Source organism: Elephas maximus, chromosome 13 (genome assembly GCF_024166365.1).
Source record: "Elephas maximus indicus isolate mEleMax1 chromosome 13, mEleMax1 primary haplotype, whole genome shotgun sequence".
Lineage (NCBI taxonomy): Eukaryota > Metazoa > Chordata > Mammalia > Proboscidea > Elephantidae > Elephas > Elephas maximus.
The window spans coordinates 87,080,811-87,098,312 of NC_064831.1; the positions used below are offsets into that span (position 1 = coordinate 87,080,811).

Sequence of the window (17,502 nt, forward strand, 5' to 3'; positions counted from 1 at the left end):
CGCCTGATTCACCTTTCCCAATAACCACCCCCCACCCCCATTTTTCCCCCTTCTTTTGCAATGAACTGCCTTAGCCACCCCTGAAGGAGAGAGCTTAAATTGCCAGGGTTGCGAGGCTGGGTTGCGGTGAGTTGCCTGGTCTCACTGGTCCTTCATTAGAAACTCTGGATGCTGGTTCTGCGGCAGGCGCCTAGGCTGGGGAAGGTAGTCGGGGATGTGACCTGGCCGAGGAAGACAGGAGGGAGAGGAGGAGAAAGGAGGCCAGAGGAGGGACAGGGAGAGGCCGGGCTGTGATCACCTTCACCTGCCCTGAGTCCAGCCCTCCTATTCAACTATCCCTCGACCTTCTACTGGGGTTAAAGGGGGCGGGGGCGAAAGGGAGGGGGGCACCGCGGAGTTACACAAGTGGCCTCCTTCTACCGAGAGAATGAGTTCACAGCCTCCCGGGAGGGGCCTCACCATCCATCCACTCTGTAACTGATGAGACAAACCACAAGGAAAAACTTCTGTAGCCCATATTTATGGTATTAATGAATAGTTAAAAAAAGATTTACACTTCTTATGATCAATATTCTGAGTTATTTCCCTCAAAGTATATAATTACAGTGTCTTCAGAGTTTTCATCATTGTTTGAGGTGGCAAAACCATTTGTAATTTTCATTAGCCAGTAAACATGTAATTAACATTCAGCACTGTGTTTAACTTAATTCCTGTTTAAGACAAGGACAAGAAGCAGCCGAAGAGCGTTAGTTCCATTTGTCAAGTCTGACATACATCTTCCCATAACTGTTGCCTAAAATAAAAGATCCGTGTTTCACCATTATTCTTCTCTTAAAACAAAACAAAACAAACACAAAAATTCATTAGTTACAACTGGATTAAACTGCAAGAGGCAGCCTAGTTTATCCTCAATTTTGGCTAGTGACTCTAGTCCTGTGTCCTACCTTCCTTCTGGGGGTTAGGGGAAGGGAGGGGGTGAATTAAGCAATCATTATTTGCAGTCATGAAACGGGGAACCCCTCCCCCTAAAAGAAATAGGCTTCCTCTTCAGGAAAGTTCTAGAATGGGGGCCGGAAAGGGGGGCAGAAATTTGCAGAGAAGAGGAAAAAAATCACTTGGGGGGGGATTTAATTTAAAAGTAGAAAATAAGGATTCCAACGGGTTCCTAGGAAAAATGTTGCCCTCCTGTTTCAAGTTCTATCTTTGATCCAGGGTGAGGGAAGTCTATCTGCCAGTCTTCTAGGCTGCTGCTCCCCCCCCTCCTCTCCCACCTCTGTTTTTTTCCCCCACTTGCTTTAGGATTATCCTCCATCCATCTCGACCCCAAACAGTGGAATTTGGCTGTGCCTTGGGTCGTCTAGCTTTGCAATATCGTCTAGAGTTGTTGGTGGTTTTCTGCTGAGGCTGAGCGGTTTGCTCTAGCCTCCTCTGACTAAACTCATTAAGTTGGGAGATTTTTTTTTTTTTTCAATTGGACGGGTGTTTTTAAAGTCTCGTCTTTCCAGCCCCAAACAAGGTGTAACAACGCACTCTTCCTTCTAAGGAATGAGATGAGAGACAAGGATCACTCCAGACATCTCCTACCTACGGTTTGGGGTTTTTTTTCTTAAAGGCGAGGCTTGCATTCCTCAGCAGCTCATGTACAAAGCTCCCTGAAACCTTGTCTCTCTAAAGTTAGTGTGCAGGGATTTCCAAGGCTGAGAGCGCCTGATACATGGGGAAGCACTTCCTTGAGGTGGAAGATCTCTCCCTTCACCTTTCCTCTTTTTCCCTGCAGGCTAGTGCCTACTTTTTATCAGTTTGCACAATCGCTTAGATAAACACCGAGGAGCAGATTCTCTTTAATGATCAAAGACACATCTTTTCAGGGGGCCAACAAAGCGTTTATTTCACCCGCCAAACTAAAGGAGAGTTATTCCAGTTTAGAAGGAAGATGCAAGCGGTTTGGGACCTTGAACAAGGCAAATATGGTTTTGGTATGTTGGCTTACAGTATTTTTTTTCTCTCTCTCTCTCTCATTTCTTACTTTTCTCCTTGTGCTGTGTGGGGTTGGGGATGACTTGGGGCTTTTCAAAAAATCGGTTTGCTAACGTGTATGAAATGCCTAGGACTGTGGTTTAAGGGGTTTGGGGAAGGGAGGAACAGAGTCAATTCAATGCATTGCCATATTTTATTGCATCTGTGTGGTAGGAGAAGGGGTAGCCGGGGGGCGAGGGGGAGAATGCAATTGCAAAACTGCCAAAATATGATTAAATCGAAGGGGAAAGACAGGGGTGCCTCCCACCTCCTTGCCCTGTCTCCTCAAACTCATTTCCTACGCTAGAGCAAACTAAAAACCCGTCCTGTAAGCGTGGCTTTCCTAGCAACAGACGACTCGGTTTTATAGCAAAGGAGCTGTGAGGCTCGCACGAAGTATCAGAATTTACGGTTCGATGTGCCTCTGCGCTTCATTTTGCAACCTTGTGCAACTGACAGGCAGCCAGGCAGGGAGGGAGAGCAGCCCTGCCCGGCGCCCTCGGCCGCGGCGGCTCGGGGAGGCGAGCGCTCGGTTAAGCTAGGAGGAGAACCGCAACGAGAAGGGTACTCACCATCGGGCGGGGTGGTGGAGCTGGCGTGCGGATTTCAGGCAAACGTTTACCTTTTTGCTGTCTATTGCAACCGCGCCGGGCTGACCTAAGAAGCAATTCTGTGCTCTCTCCAGAACGTTCAAGGAACGGTTTCTCATTTTTAAAAAGCCAGCGAGAGAGACGACAGAGACAGAGAAAGAAAAAAAGAGAGGAGGGGGTGAGGGGGACGCACATAAACCCAGTTCAAAAAAAAAAAAAAAAATCACCTCTTAGCCAGTGACTCCGGGACCGCAGAGGTGGCGAGATCCCAGTCTGGTCCAACCCAGCCCGAGCCAATTAATTTTAAATCCTGAAAAATCATTCAGATTAAAATGTACTGAAGTTTCATTCTCCTATGCCTACGTGAGCCCCAAGTCGGTTCCCTTTAAGAGCTCCTTTTCTTTTAAAGTTGAATTTTAGGCAGCGAGGACTCTTACACTAGGGGGCAGACAGGTACTGTATTTGCTCCAATCTTAAGCAATTTTTTCCCTCCCAGCATATGCTCTGATTTAGCACTGTAAATTTTTCAGAGGACCCAACTCTGACAGCCCCTGGTGATTTTCAAAGTACCACAAGCCAGTGGTTAAAAATTGCATTGACTTGGAAGTTCAGAGGGACACAATGGAAACCCTTTCCCTATTCATGGAGCTCCAGTGTGGTGGAAGAGAAAAACACACACGGACTAGATTGAGGGAAAGGAGGAATTTAATGAATCCTGGTGGAAAGAACTGGTTTCTACTGAGTTCAGAGTTAAACTCAGCATTTACTGGGGTCTGTATTCATATTGTGATTTAATCTGTAAAGAATTACAGGCCATCAGGCCACTGACTGCAAGACAATCATATTCCTGGGTTCCCCCCCCCCCCCCAGATTAAGACAAATGTTTTTTCAACTTTCTCTGGCCAAATTGAAGCTTACCATTCCTCTCATTAAAATAAATTTACATCTGCAATGAAAGACTGGGCTGGATTTTTTTTTTTTTTAAACAGCAGCAACATACTGATATTTATGTTTTAGTCTTGGAGCTGTTTTGCTCAAGGCAAATGAGCATCTCTGATGAAGATGTTTTTTAAAAGTTCCCCTCCTCTTTCTTCTCAGTCTGCAGTCCTGTCTCTCTCTTTTTTTTTTCTTTGCAGTAAAATTAACTACGGTTCATACATTGAAAAAAATTTTTTTTGTTTTTGCTTTTTAACAGAGTCCCTCTAACTGAATGTGTCTTAAAATGTAGAGTAAAAACCTCTGACTACATGGCAGTTCTGTACTCCTGTGCCCAGCAGGCTCCAGTTCTGTAGGAGATGGTTGGGAAATTCTTCGATTTGAGTCTAAGGCCATCAGAGTGTGCTTTGAATTCCAAAAGAAAATTCTAACTGGACTACAGAATCTGTCTCTTCTTCAAAATTGTACCCTCATATGATTGTAAAAGGTGGCCTTGCCATGGAAGTCACCGCAGTCAGGAGGTGAGATTAAGATTTCCCTATAATCAATTAATTATTCTCATCTTCTATTAAAATTGAGGTGGGGATGCCCATTAGATTTTCTGTCTCAACTTCAGCCCTACCACACCTCTCCTGAGTTTGTCCCTCATCTACTGATAACTGTGGCATTTGGCAATTCTTCGAATCATAAAGCTTGAAAGAAAAAAAAAAGTTCCCCTCTGAAATGATCTCTTTGCCACTCTTCTTCTCCTCTTTTAGAGAAAGTTGTATTGTGTCTCTCATCAACCCGAAATTCTCAGCCTGGCTTTCCTCTGTGGCAATCTCATTACACACCAGGTTTATGATAGCTCAGTGTCCACTGTAGTGTTAGATTCTGTTTGGGTTTTTTTTTTTTTTTTTACAACTTTCAAATATTCCCAGCACCTGCAGCTTTAGGAAAATATGTGATTTCAGTGGAGAAAAGGTAAGGGTTAGCAGGTTTCAGGAGTAATGCTTATAGAAGATTTTTCCTTCCCTAAAAACTACCCCATCTCTGCCCACATCTTTGCTTAATCCCTACCTAGTATTCTGCCTGTGTGTGTAAAGGGTATTGACTGCAAAGTGCAATCGACATATGCCAATGATATGTATGATTTATTTTTTTTAATTGCATCTCCTTGAATTTTTGAGCTATCAAGAATAATTTCCTGCAGTCGTTAATTAACTCTTTCCATGAGTTCATTTTTCCTGGAGCTCCGCGTCTTTTTGTGTAAAATATTTTAATTGTTCGTAAACCTGGTTGACTTACCAGTTCACAGTTTTTCTTGGCGCAAAGTGTGCGTGATGGAGTCAGAATTTTCCTCTATAAATGTAGGGTAATCATGAGCCACTAACAGACCATAGTCCAACAGAAAGGTTGCTGCTTTGGGATGGAGCGTCTTCGGGGGCAATTCTAGATGTTTGACGTTTAAAACCAAACACCCTGAAATTCAGAGACACAACCACCTCAATTATTGTCACACATTGAGCACAATGGCAAAGGCTATGAAGTTGTGGCTCTTGCAGTGAATCTCTGGAGGTAGCCTATGGCTTGTGTGTAGTTTTGTGAGTTGTACTGTTATGATTTCCAATTTGGGGCAGAATCTCTGAGTGTGTTTTAATGACTATCTGAATGCTTAAGGGGAACTTGAGAAACAACGAAGTCCGTACTCAACTGTTCTATGACCTAGAAGCATAGTCGCTGAAGTCTTTGTCTGTGCACACTGACAAGTGTGCATCTGATACACGTGTGTGCGGAGGGTGTGCACAGGGGAAGCAGGCGGCTGCCTCCGCCTGTCCATCAGCGGGGCACGACGGTCTTTTGCCCTCTCACCACGACTCGGTGTGTGGCAGGACGTTGGCTTGCAAGTTAGCTAGAACCAACCAGAGAGGATAAAGTTGAGGAAAATGTATTTTAATTGCGTCACGACAATGAGATGATGTCTACTTGTGCTTCTCAGCATCCGAGAGCAATTAAAATGTCAGGCCACATACCTGTGAAACGTTAACCCTACGAGGAAAAGACACCGAATAGATTTTTCCCCTAAATTTTTTTCCAAAAAAAAAAAGCCACCAAACCGAGCGACTCATCAGACTTGATGAAGAGAAGAGTTTTCCATTAACCGGATTTGGCCAAATATTTCGTTTGTAAAATGCCTGAAAGCTGACTTCGCAGCACCCTTCCCATCCCCGCCCTCTTGTCCCTCGGCAAAGAACCCGGGGAACTTTTTCTGTCTCTGGTGCTGCGGGCGCAAAGCTGAGCCGGGAGTCCCGGGTGGTGCGCGAGCGGCGGGTTTCGTGGCGTCTCCGAGCTGCGCGAGGCGAGTCCTCGATCCCGTCCCAAGCCTCTGGCGGAGCCTTTAAGAGGCGTCGTGTGTGCGCGCCGCTCTCGTCTCTCCGCCGGGGCGGATACCCCGGGTGCAAGGTGCGGGGACAGCGGGGGCCTCGCCCGGGCCATCGCGGGCCCATCCCCCGCTCAGCGGCGGCCGCGGCGGCGGCGACTCGGCGGCCGCCCCCTCCCCGCCCCTCCGCCCCCGCGCGCCCCGCGCTGCGCCCGCGACGCCGCTCGCGCTAGGACCGGGCTGCGCCCGGGGCCGCCATGGCGGGGCCGTCGCGCTCCGGCCAATGACGGCGAGGGGGCGGTGCGCGCGCGCCTGGCCAGGCCAACCCCGGCTGCTGCCTTATAAGGCGCGCCGTCGCCATGGCAACGTGCGCTAAGTTGCAGCAGTCGTGTCAAAGTTCACTATATAGAGAGCTCAGTGAGCTGATCGCGGAGAAGCCACTTCTGCCAGCCCCGGCGCCTATAAATCGCATTCCCTCCCGCGCCCCCCTTTTTAGCATATTTGATCACTTTGATTCTCTGTTCTTTTCTCTCCGCGGTGTGTGCGTGCGTGCGCGCGTGTGTGTTTTCTTCTCCTCCTCCTCCTCTCCCGAGTTGCCTCCTTCCTCCGGGTGCCGAGCTGCCTTTTTCCCCTCTTTCATTCTTCCCGTCTTTTTCTCCCCCCTCTGCGCACGGAGAATGTGCTTCTAGGTGGTGATCTGCCTTCCTCTCTCTCTTTTATCATTTCTCCCCCGCCGCCGGCGAGTTGACTCTTTCCCTATGTGTGTGAGGCGGCGGCGGCAGCAGCAGCAGCGGCTCCGGCGGCGGCAGCAGCGGCTTCAGCGGCGGCGGCGGCGCTAGACGCGGCGGCTCCGGGCCCGACCCGGCGGCTTCGGCGGCGGCGGCGGCGGCTCCGGCGGCGGCGGCGGCCCGGGCGGCCCGCAGGGAGCGGCGAGCGGCCTCCACCCGGCGAAAGCGGGCGGCGGCGGCCGGAGCGAGCAGGGCGCGCGCCGGGCGCCCGGGGCAGGCGGCGGCGGCGGCCCAGCGCCGGAACGACGCCGCGCAGCGCCCGACGCGGACCACTTTCATGCTGATTCCCCCGGACCCGGGCAGCGCTCCGGCCACTCCGCGGGCCGCCGGCCTCCGCCCCGGCCTGCCCGGCTCCCTGGGCGCGCCCGCGCCCGGCGCCTCCGCGCTCCTAGTCCTCTTGATTTCGATGGCTTTCCTGAATGGCTGACTGTGGGCTGCCCTGGACTTGGCCCCCGGACAGTCGCCTCTCCTCCTTCTCTTCCTCCTCCTCCTCTTCCTCCTCCTTCTCCAACTCCTCGGCTGCACACCAGCTCTGAGATCGAGAGAGTGAGCGAGAGAGGGAGGGAGAGAGAGCGAGCGAGCGAGCAAGAGCTTTGGAGAGATTTTTTTGCCTCCTACTTCTGTCTTGAAGCCAGACAATCGACTTGCAGCTCTCCCTCCCCTCCCTCTCTCCACGCTCTGCTCCCACTCGCTCTGCCCCGTCCCCTACCCCTCCCCTCCCGGCGGAAAGCCCCCCGAAACCAACAAAGCTGAGCCGAGGGAAACAAACAAAACAAACACATCGGGCCAGACAAGCAATCGACAAAACTTTGCAAAAGCAAAAACAAAAAAGGAAAAACTAACCAACCTCAACCAACCAGCCCCCGAGCCACCCGGGGCGCCCTCCCGCGCCCTCTCGCACCCTCGCACACACAAAAGGCGGCGCGCCGGAGCCCGAGACCCGGGAGCCGCCGCCGCCCCGCCGCCGCCCGCAGCCAGGGGAGCAGGAAGTCCGGACGCGGCCCCCATAGATATGGCAATGGTAGTCAGCACGTGGCGCGACCCCCAGGACGAGGTGCCCGGCTCCCAGGGCAGCCAGGCCTCGCAGGCGCCGCCAGTGCCCGGCCCGCCACCCGGCGCCCCGCACACGCCACAGACGCCCGGCCAAGGGGGCCCGGCTAGCACGCCGGCCCAGACGGCAGCAGGCGGCCAGGGCGGCCCTGGTGGCCCGGGCGGCGACAAGCAGCAGCAACAGCAGCACATCGAGTGCGTGGTGTGCGGGGACAAGTCCAGCGGCAAGCACTACGGCCAGTTCACGTGCGAGGGCTGCAAGAGCTTCTTCAAGCGCAGCGTGCGGAGGAACCTGAGCTACACGTGCCGCGCCAACCGGAACTGTCCCATCGACCAGCACCATCGCAACCAGTGCCAGTACTGCCGCCTCAAAAAGTGCCTCAAAGTGGGCATGAGACGGGAAGGTATCGGCCTCTTATTTCTCCCCCCCCCCCAACCCCGCCCGGGTTCCAGGGGCCCTGGGTGCGTTTGGCTAGCCTGCTCTGGGTGAGAAGCCAGATCGCCCAAGCTCGTCTCTTCGTATTGCAGCCGAGAAGGGTTTTCTATTAGAAGCGAATTCTGCACTGGAACTCAGAGCCCCAAATCTGCATGCCTTGGCCGCCTGGTTTCTCTTCCTCCCCTCCCCTCTCTCTCTCCCCCCGGGCTGTTTTCATTCTCTTGCATTGATTACGAGTTCAGTCGAGTTTGCCTTTCTGCAAGGCATGGAGTGGTAGTGTTTGTTTGGGGTTTGGGGGTTTTGTTTTCAGCCTGGTTTACCTCTCTCTCTCCCCCTCTCTCTCTCTCCCTGTCTCGGCTTGTTTTTCCTGCATGTCCAACATATGTCCCTCCTCCCCACCCCTCTCCCCAGCCCCCACCCTCTTAAAAAAAAAAAAAAACAACCTGAGATTGTACTTTTGTACAGGAGGTTCAAATTACAAATGGCAATTTTATGCACTTCGCGGTATTAACGCTGCCGCCCGGGCAGCGCTCATGTGACCCTCCGTGGATTAACATTCTGCTTGAAAAAATCACTGTTTGCTTTTTTCCTTTCACTTTTGAAAGGAAGAGGACGCGAAAGGCAGCGGGGAAAGGATGGGCTAGGGGCGCGTGGTGGCGCGGCTTTCGCTCCGTGCGAGTTGGGTCTTTGTGATCGAAATTCGCCGAGCGCCGCGAGTCGGGCTCGGCCAATGGCGCGCTCGGCGCCGGGCGCGGGCTCCGGGCTGGGGCGAGCGATCGCCGGGCTTTCTTTGTGTTTCGGCTCGAGCCACTCTCCCGGTCCGCCCTCAAATAACAGCCCGAGGCCGAGGCGCGCTGGCTCTTCCTGGCCCTCTCGGGGCCTGCTGGGGCTCCGCCGGCCCGGGCCGCCTCCTCCCGCCCTCTCCCTGGCTTCCTCTCGCCTCGGCCGGCCTCTCTCTCCGCCCTCTCCCTCGGTCTCGCTTCCTCCAAGCACATTGATTAGGCAGACGCCAGACCTCGGCTCGCCTCACGTCTCGCACAGGGGGTTCCCCTCCCGGCTGGGGCTGCCACTGGGGCTGCAGGGCTTGGGGGAGAGTCGAGCCGGGGTAGGCACAGGCCGTCTGGGTTGAACCCTTGTATCTTTTGCAAAAGCGGCTCACTCAACCCCCCAGGCTCGCCCTTCCCGCTCCTTCTCCTCCAGTCAATAAGAAATATCAGCTGTTTAGTAGCAAAGAAGAAAAATGTCCCAGAATGCGACCTCCCGCCCACAGCGCAGGGGAACCCGAGGCAAAGTGGCCAATTCCGGGTACTCAGCGGCCCAGCCCCAAGCGGGACTCGGAGGCGAATGTGCTGCTCTGGCCGCCGGAGCCTGCCGGGGTGGCGCTGGGAGCAGAGTGGAGCAGGCAATCCCAGGACTGTGGTCCTGGCGCGCTTCTGAGCGGGCAGGCCCGCCTGGCCCATGCGCTGCGCGGGACCTGGGGGCAGGCGGGGTCGAGCGGAGGCAGACCCCCTTCAGGGGAGCTGGGGGCCAAGACCTGTCATTAACTGTGGGCTATCTCCTTTCCTCCCCATAGCGGTGCAGAGGGGCAGGATGCCGCCCACCCAGCCGACCCACGGGCAGTTCGCGCTGACCAACGGAGACCCCCTCAACTGCCACTCGTACCTGTCCGGATATATTTCCCTGCTGCTGCGCGCCGAGCCCTATCCCACGTCGCGCTTCGGCAGCCAGTGCATGCAGCCCAACAACATCATGGGCATCGAGAACATTTGCGAACTGGCCGCTCGGATGCTCTTCAGCGCCGTCGAGTGGGCCCGGAACATCCCCTTCTTCCCTGACCTGCAGATCACCGACCAGGTGGCCCTGCTTCGCCTCACCTGGAGCGAGCTGTTCGTGCTGAACGCGGCACAGTGCTCCATGCCCCTCCACGTCGCCCCGCTCCTGGCCGCCGCCGGCCTGCACGCCTCGCCCATGTCTGCTGACAGGGTGGTCGCCTTTATGGACCACATACGGATCTTCCAAGAGCAAGTGGAGAAGCTCAAGGCGCTGCACGTCGATTCCGCCGAGTACAGCTGCCTCAAGGCCATAGTCTTGTTCACCTCAGGTAGGAAGGCCCCCTGCCTTCTCATGCTCTGAGAGCCAGAGGCCACACCCTGGTCCACCTGCCCAAGTCTCCTAGCCCTGACTTAGGGCCCAGAGAATGTGGGAGTCCCCAGGGCCAGCACAGTCTCCCCCTGGCAAGTCCAAACTGTTGAGTGCAACTTGGAGTGAGAACTTTGTACAGCTGTTGGGCCCCACCAGGCCTGTCTTAGGGAGAGGGGAGGAAGGCTGGACTGCAGGGAGGGTGCTTCACACACACATGCCCTCCCCAGATGGGCCATGAGGAAGCCTCTTGGGCCTCTTCATCTCCTGCAGTGGCAAGACTGGGCTGCGTTGTCCTGCTCCCCTTCCTTAGGCCAGGCCCTGTAGACCCTCTAGGCCTGGGGAATCTCCTCTACCCTCTGGCTGCCTCTGGCACGTGGCTGGCCCTCCAGGAGAAGGCCCTGGGCACTGAAACAGCCCTGGCATCTTCACTGCAGGGGAAAGTTTGCCCCTGCAGGGGGAAAGCATGCCTGTTAAGTCAGTGGGAGTTGGAGCTTCAGGCCAATCCAACCCGAGGGCAGCAATTTTCAAAGTCGCATCCTTATTAAAATAATGCTGACTGCCAAGAGAGGGGCAGGGGCTGTCTGCAAGGGACAGGAGGAGGAAAGGGGCCATCATCACTCTTCAGAGCGGCTGCAGTGGGTTGAAGACTCTGGCCCCTTGTTTCCCATGCCCAGGCAAACACTTAAGGCGTTTTTAAACACCCCAAAGCGTATGCCAACTTGGGCTGGATAGAAATGTTGCTGGCGTTATAAAGCCATCATTGACTGCATTATGAAATCTAATGGCTTTGCATGTAGTTCAACCTGTGTGAGTAATACATCTGATATTAATTAATTCTTGAGGCCAAATGATTTTTGGAGATGTCTGGCTTCCCACTTCAGGCCACACCTGAGCCTTTTGGCTGCCTCTGGGCTGAGTTCAGCACAGCCCAGGTGGGTGGAAGTCACCCCTTCACAGTCTTGTACTACTTTGTCAGCTGATCCCTTTGTCACTGGCTGAGAGGGGAGAGGGGTTCCTGATTAAGAATGACAAACATTTGGATGTTGGCAGGGCTTGGAACCTAGTCACCCACTGCAGTTTTCGAAACCTGTAATCAGGAAGCTAGGAGGGATGTGAAATCTATGTGGGAAACAAAAAGGGGGTACAGAGCCTGCTCCTCATTGTTTCAGGGAAGTCTAGGGAACCAAGTGATTAGCTGAATCTGTTCCAGGTTTTGAGCCCTCAACTAAGCTGTCTTTTCTAAGTTGCTGCTTTTTTTAATCTAAAATCGCCCACCACAACCACCCCAAATTTGGCCTCTGGAAGTCCTAGAGTAATCAATTAGCAGGCAGTGTCTGGGCAGAAAAGCTGTCTGCAGAGACTTGGGTCTGGATTTTTTTTCCCTTGAGGGCCTGTCATACGTAGGGCATTTGCCTGATGCAAATGTACAGACGAATACTCCCCTACCCTGCAGCCAACCGCACCCCCATTCCACAACCTGACACCCAGCCTTCCCTTCCAGGCGCTGGGGTGGTGGTGAATGTCTCAATATCATTGTTAGTTCTTAGACTTACTCTTGGCCCTTCAAGGAAAGAAATGCCTGATACTGTCGTAACAGTTTAATTTATTACTATTTGCAAAATGTGGAGGCCGGCGTGGAGAATGCAGATCGCCTCACAAAGAGATAAAGGTTCCTGTTATCTGATTCAGAGGGAGACACCCAGTACCCATGCAGAGGGAAGGAGGCTTATGCAAACAGATTTTTAAATTCCTGACCAAAGATACCTAAGCGAGTCCTAGATACACACATGTGTGTTCAGGTCCTTGTGGTGGAGGTGGTGGTGGCTGTTTTCAAACCTCTGTCTTAGTGATTCACAATATGCATGTGTTTGTCCCAGTCTTGTCTGGGGAGCCCCAAAAGGTCAGGTCACAACCTGCACCACCTCCGCAGAGAAGCCTCTCATTTCAAAGGCACTTATTGTATTTTCACGTATCAGAAAAAGAAAAGTGTTTTCCTGAAGATAACGGGGAGGGGGTGCTTCTTCGAGGGACCTGGTTTAAGAAAAAAATGAAGGGGGGGTGGGAGAAAAAGAGAGAGAAGAAAAGGGGGGAACAGAAACAGCTCCAATGAACAGAGAGATCACAGTTTGCATGGCTGCCCTTCAATAGGCTAAACTGACAAGATCAGTTTTAAAGGGCCACTTAAATCAGTTTCAAAGACTGGAGAAAAATGAGTCGCCCTCTTTGGGGAGAATCTGAGGCTGGGTCGTGGGCGCCATTCCTCCGGGCTGGGCCAGGTTGTTGCTCCCTTCCCCCTCCCTGTATAATTATAAGCCAAACTATTATTTACAGAGGAGGAGGGGGAGGAGCCCTGGCAGTTTTGGTTTTGTCTGTTTGTCTGTCTGTTTACTGACTTGGTCCAAATTCACCTAGTGCACTTCTGCTTGGGCCTCAGTGACCCAGCCAGAGGACCGGGCAGTGAAAGCCTGCAGCGCTCTGAGCTGTGTTTTCTTTTGAAATAAATAACCCAGGACCATCTCAGGCTCTTTCTCTCCCTCCGCCACCCCCCAAGTTTCCAGTACATAGGCATTTGCCTGAACTCCGGTTGGAGCAGTTTGACAGAGCACTTTGCACACACCTCATGTGACCCATTTCAAACCTCTTAAGCTGATGACTGAATTCTTTTTTTTTTTTTTTTTTTTAACTTTCTTCCAGATGCCTGTGGTCTCTCTGATGTAGCCCATGTGGAAAGCTTGCAGGAAAAGTCCCAGTGTGCTTTGGAAGAATACGTTAGGAGCCAGTACCCCAACCAGCCAACGAGATTCGGAAAGCTTTTGCTTCGCCTCCCTTCCCTCCGCACGGTCTCCTCCTCAGTCATAGAGCAATTGTTTTTCGTCCGTTTGGTAGGTAAAACCCCCATAGAAACCCTCATCCGGGATATGTTACTGTCCGGCAGCAGTTTTAACTGGCCGTATATGGCAATTCAATAAATAAATCAAAATAAGAAGGGGGAGTGAAAGAGAAAGAAAAGGCAAAAGACTGGTTTGTTTGCTTAAATTCCTTCTGTTAAGAAAGGATTTAAAGGATGTTACAAGTTTGCTAAAAGAAGAGAGGGGAAGAATTTAATGGACTGTGAATTTCAAAAAAAAAAAAAAGACTGTCAAATGAACTTTTACAGAATGCATTAAAATGAAACAAACAAACAAAAAAACTCCTGTGTCGGTCAGAACAACTTGCTACTTATCATTTTTGTATAAAAAGGAAATTAGTCTTTTTCTTTTTTGGTAAATTTTTGAAAAATATTGCTAAAAGTGCATTTAAGGAGATTGGGAGAAAATTAGCAGAATGGAGAAAGTAAGTCTTTTTTTTTTTTCCAAATTATTAATTGTCCTGTGTCTCTGTACTTCTAGCTGTTCTTTTTTGTACTTTTCTGGTTCCAAACCAGTTTATTCTGTGGTTCTATAATAAGTTTTGATATAATCTTGGCTTCTTAAAAACTGTGTATCCTTAAAGTATATGTTCTGCAAGAATTAAAACTGAGTCCATGAAAATATCATAGGAAGACATAAAACTTTAAAAGGCAACTCAAAGCTGATGGAAACGCACTTACAAGTGGTGACCAACAATTTTAGGTGAAGTTGAGCACTCTAATTAGAAAACTGGAGGAACCACACACACCACTTAACTTCCCCTACCTTGGCCCTCCCCCGCACCCAAAGACACCACAACAAACCTAGCTTTTTAAAAATATTTTAAGAAAGAGAATGAACTGTGGAATTTATTGGCAGCCAAGGAATGTGTCCAAGACACATGCCGAGGTTTTGAATAAAAAGTGAACTTTTGTAATTTGAATTGGGTCCCGCTTAGTTCTTGAATTGTTATGAAAATCCTCTATCTGTTTGTATATTTGCAAACCCTTTGTATTATAATTGTTGATATTTTCCCTTTTTAAAAAGAAATACCATTGAAATCAGCATGACAAAATAACACTGTTGGCACTTATAGGTAACGTGATTGATTCAGTATCTTAGAGTTTACAGTTTGTGTTTTTAAAAAAACTGAAGGTTTTTTTTTTTAAGTGCAACATTTCTGTATACTGTAAAAGTTATAATAACTGAACTGTTTGGTCGAGTCTTTGTGTGTTATATTCCAAGGAAAATTGAAAGTATTCAGAAATTAAAATATTATTTGATATCTGAAACCTGTTTGGCTGTCCCCACTCACTGTCTGTCCAGGGAGAAGAGCCCCTGTGAGTTCTCGCTGAGTTGGCTGGGGGCTCCATTTGATAACTCCCCTAAATCAGTTTGTTCAAAGGTGGACTAGGGTATTTGCCTGTTTAATTTGGGGGTGTGTGGGGGGGAGCTAAAGTTAATGGTTTATCTATGGTTTGGGAAGTGCCATACTGATATAGTAAACCACCCCATTCACCTAATCCTTCTTTTAATTAAAAATGGATTTTCCAGCAAAAAAAAAAAGGCCCTTATATTTGTCACACTTAAGTGCCTGCTTAGGGAAGGTATTGTGAAAAGTATTAGAAATCTTGAGATCAGTATCTATTTTATGATCAGAAAAAAATACTCTTTTGTACATTTCTGACAGTTATGCAGAAAATCGTTCAAGCAAACTAATCAAAGCGTTGTAAATAGAGAGCGGTTGTTTGCAATGAGTTTTTCCTTAATTAGGTGTGATTTTTAAAATATTCTGTGCTTCTCATCTAGCGTGGTGGTTGAGAGAATTTCAAATCCAGTGATATGGCTTATAGCGCTGAAGGGTCTGTGTCCCATGTATGTATGATAACTTGCAGTGGGGCTGCCTCTCCCCTCCCCCCTTTACCTTCTGTCTGTGAGAGCATGACCACAGGTCAAGGGAATCTTTTCCACTGGAGTTATGTACATAAAAAACACTTGGACATTTTGACATTTCAGATTGTATAGATACAATCAGTACTGTTCTTGGAATCCTTTGTCCTTAGAAGCCAAAAGAAGAGAAAGAAGGAAAGAAAAAAGAAAGAAAGGGAAACTTTGCAGGGTGTGCTTGATATGGAAGTAGGAACTATTTTGTCTCCGAGTCCTTCCCCCTCCCCCTTCTCTTTTCCTGGTCTGGAGGAAGCTCAATGTGTGGGAGATTTGCAATTTTCTTCTTACTGAGTCTTTCCAGCCCCCCTACCCATACCTCACCATGTTGTGGTTTCATTTAAAAAGGGGGGGGGGAGGTGAGAGAGGTGAAAGAAAAGGGATCATTTTGCAAACTGTTAAACTTCGATACTCAGTTCTAGTCAATGTATCTAGATCAGGAGAATCCGTCTGATTTGTGCATTTGAGCGGTTTTCCATTTTGCCTTCAGCTTCTTTCTGTAGATGTATACATATATGAGTATGTTCTCACGCAAGAATACCGCTGACCTTTAGATCGAGGTTTTGTCGGTTGTTGTTTATTTCCCCTCTTGTAAGTGGTATCCATGTGAGTGTGTGAAGTTTCTCTAGTAAGTAAAACACAGGCCCTTTTCCTTGTTTGTTTTGTGTTAGTTTATTGTAAACAGCCATTTGTTGTAAATTATTATTGGCATTAAATTATAATTTATGATTTTCAAAGCAAAAGACAGTCCCTGTTTTATTATGCTTTAAGCATGTGTTCTAGACGTTGGAAATCTCTCTCACTCCAAGTTTCAGTAATGAGCGTGGGGTCTGCGAGGCAGAAAAATAGGACCCCACATTTTTCAAACGCTTAAAACAAAACCCCTTGTATATATTTAGAGTGGCCGGAGGAGGATCTGTTTAGAGTCTTGAGTTCGGTTTAAGTTTATTGCATTTAAAGAAAGTTTTTCTTTTCATGCTGAGTTAGAACAAAAGATCTTTGCTGCGACTGAATTGGACAAAAGACGAGGGCTGGGACCCAGCGAGTGCGTTCTGTGTGAAATTGACGAGATCTTTAAAAAAAAAAAAGCTGCTAAACATGGCGACTCTTTCCCTTTAAGTGTCTCTTTTTCCTTGCTGGGTTTTTTTTTTTTTTTTTTTTTTTTCCATGTGATCTGAGCTCGCTTTATTTCTTTTCCCAACCCGCTCCCCCCGCTCCTCTGGGCGCCCGGGGATGTGAGAGAACCCAGTTAGAGGCGAAATGCAACAATAGTCCAGAGAGAGAGAGAGAGAGGGGGCGATCGCTGCTTCTCGCCACTTTGAAACAGACCTGGGGAAGACTGAGCGGGGGGATTCTAGCCCGTTCTCTCGGCTGCCTGGCTCGGCTCGCGGTCGCCCGGCCTCGCTCTTGCACTGTTCGCGCGGCCCGGGCCGCGAGGGGTCGGGGCGCCAAGGGAGCGGGCGCCGCCCGGGGCTGGGCTCGCGGAGACGGCTGCCTTCGCATCCGGTCGGCGGCGGGGCCGGGGGCCCGGGGTTGGCAGCGGCGGCGGGAGAGTGCCGGCCCCCTGCCCGCCCCCCGCTGACGCGCGGCGGAATCCCGCCCGCGGCCCCGGAGAGCGCGGGCTGCGGTGCGCGGGGCGGCCCTCCCGGGAGCGGCCCGCAGCGGGACGGGCGGGGGCCGGGGGCGCTCGGGGGGAGCCCGAGCGTGTGAACCCGGCCTGGCAGCTCGCTGCTGACTCGGTCCTCCGAGCGCAGCCAACATGGCGTCTCCCAGTGCACGGCGAGCGCCGGCTGCCAGGCCCGGCCCGGCCGGCTAATAGGAAACACATTGGCTCCCAAAAAGAGGAAAAAAAAAAAAAAAAAAAAGCGGAGGGGGGGGCTAAAGGCCATTCTGTCTGCAGGCAGAAAACCTTCGTTTAAACCCTTGGCTGGCAAGTGAGTGCCATCCTGGATTATTCTGTACTGAAAGCCGCAGAGTTGGTGGGGAGATACTGGTAGCGCAGTGCCCCCCTTCTCCCCGCCTCCCAGCCCCCCATATCCAGGAGACTTGAATTCGAGTCTCTTCTTGGCAAGCACCAAATTTAAAAATAAAAAGTCTCTAACCGTAAACGAAGGATCTTACTGATGTTTGTATAGTCTGGGGGGGAGGGGGAGGAGCGAGGATGGACAGACCTCGGGCAGTTGTCGTGCGCATTAAGGCAGGGGCTGCGCGGGGGTGGCGCAGGCGGAGTTGGGGTGGGCGCCCGGCTGCGACCCCCGCCGGATGTGGGCAGAACTTGCTGCTTGCTTGTCCAAGTTTTAGGCCCGGGGGCCGAGCCGGATCCGGACGGGCGGTCGAAGGCCCCAGAATGTGT

At 50.9% G+C, this 17,502-nt stretch overlaps 1 protein-coding gene across 2 annotated transcripts; it reads left to right on the forward strand.

The window, feature by feature from the left end:
- The first annotated feature begins 1,321 nt into the window (after positions 1-1,321).
- Positions 1,322-16,689, forward strand: NR2F2 (nuclear receptor subfamily 2 group F member 2). Of its 2 annotated transcripts, none has more exons than XM_049852594.1 (3): positions 1,322-1,976; positions 9,749-10,276; positions 13,012-16,689. In XM_049852594.1, exons 1-3 carry the CDS (start codon positions 1,934-1,936, stop codon positions 13,284-13,286), a joined length of 846 nt encoding a protein of 281 aa, XP_049708551.1. In that variant the 5' UTR covers positions 1,322-1,933; the 3' UTR covers positions 13,287-16,689. The 2 variants fall into 2 exon arrangements, with proteins under 2 accessions (XP_049708551.1, XP_049708550.1); XM_049852593.1 differs by lacking the exon at positions 1,322-1,976 and adding an exon at positions 6,889-8,143 and having other exon boundaries at positions 13,012-16,685.
- The last annotated feature ends 813 nt before the right edge of the window (positions 16,690-17,502 follow it).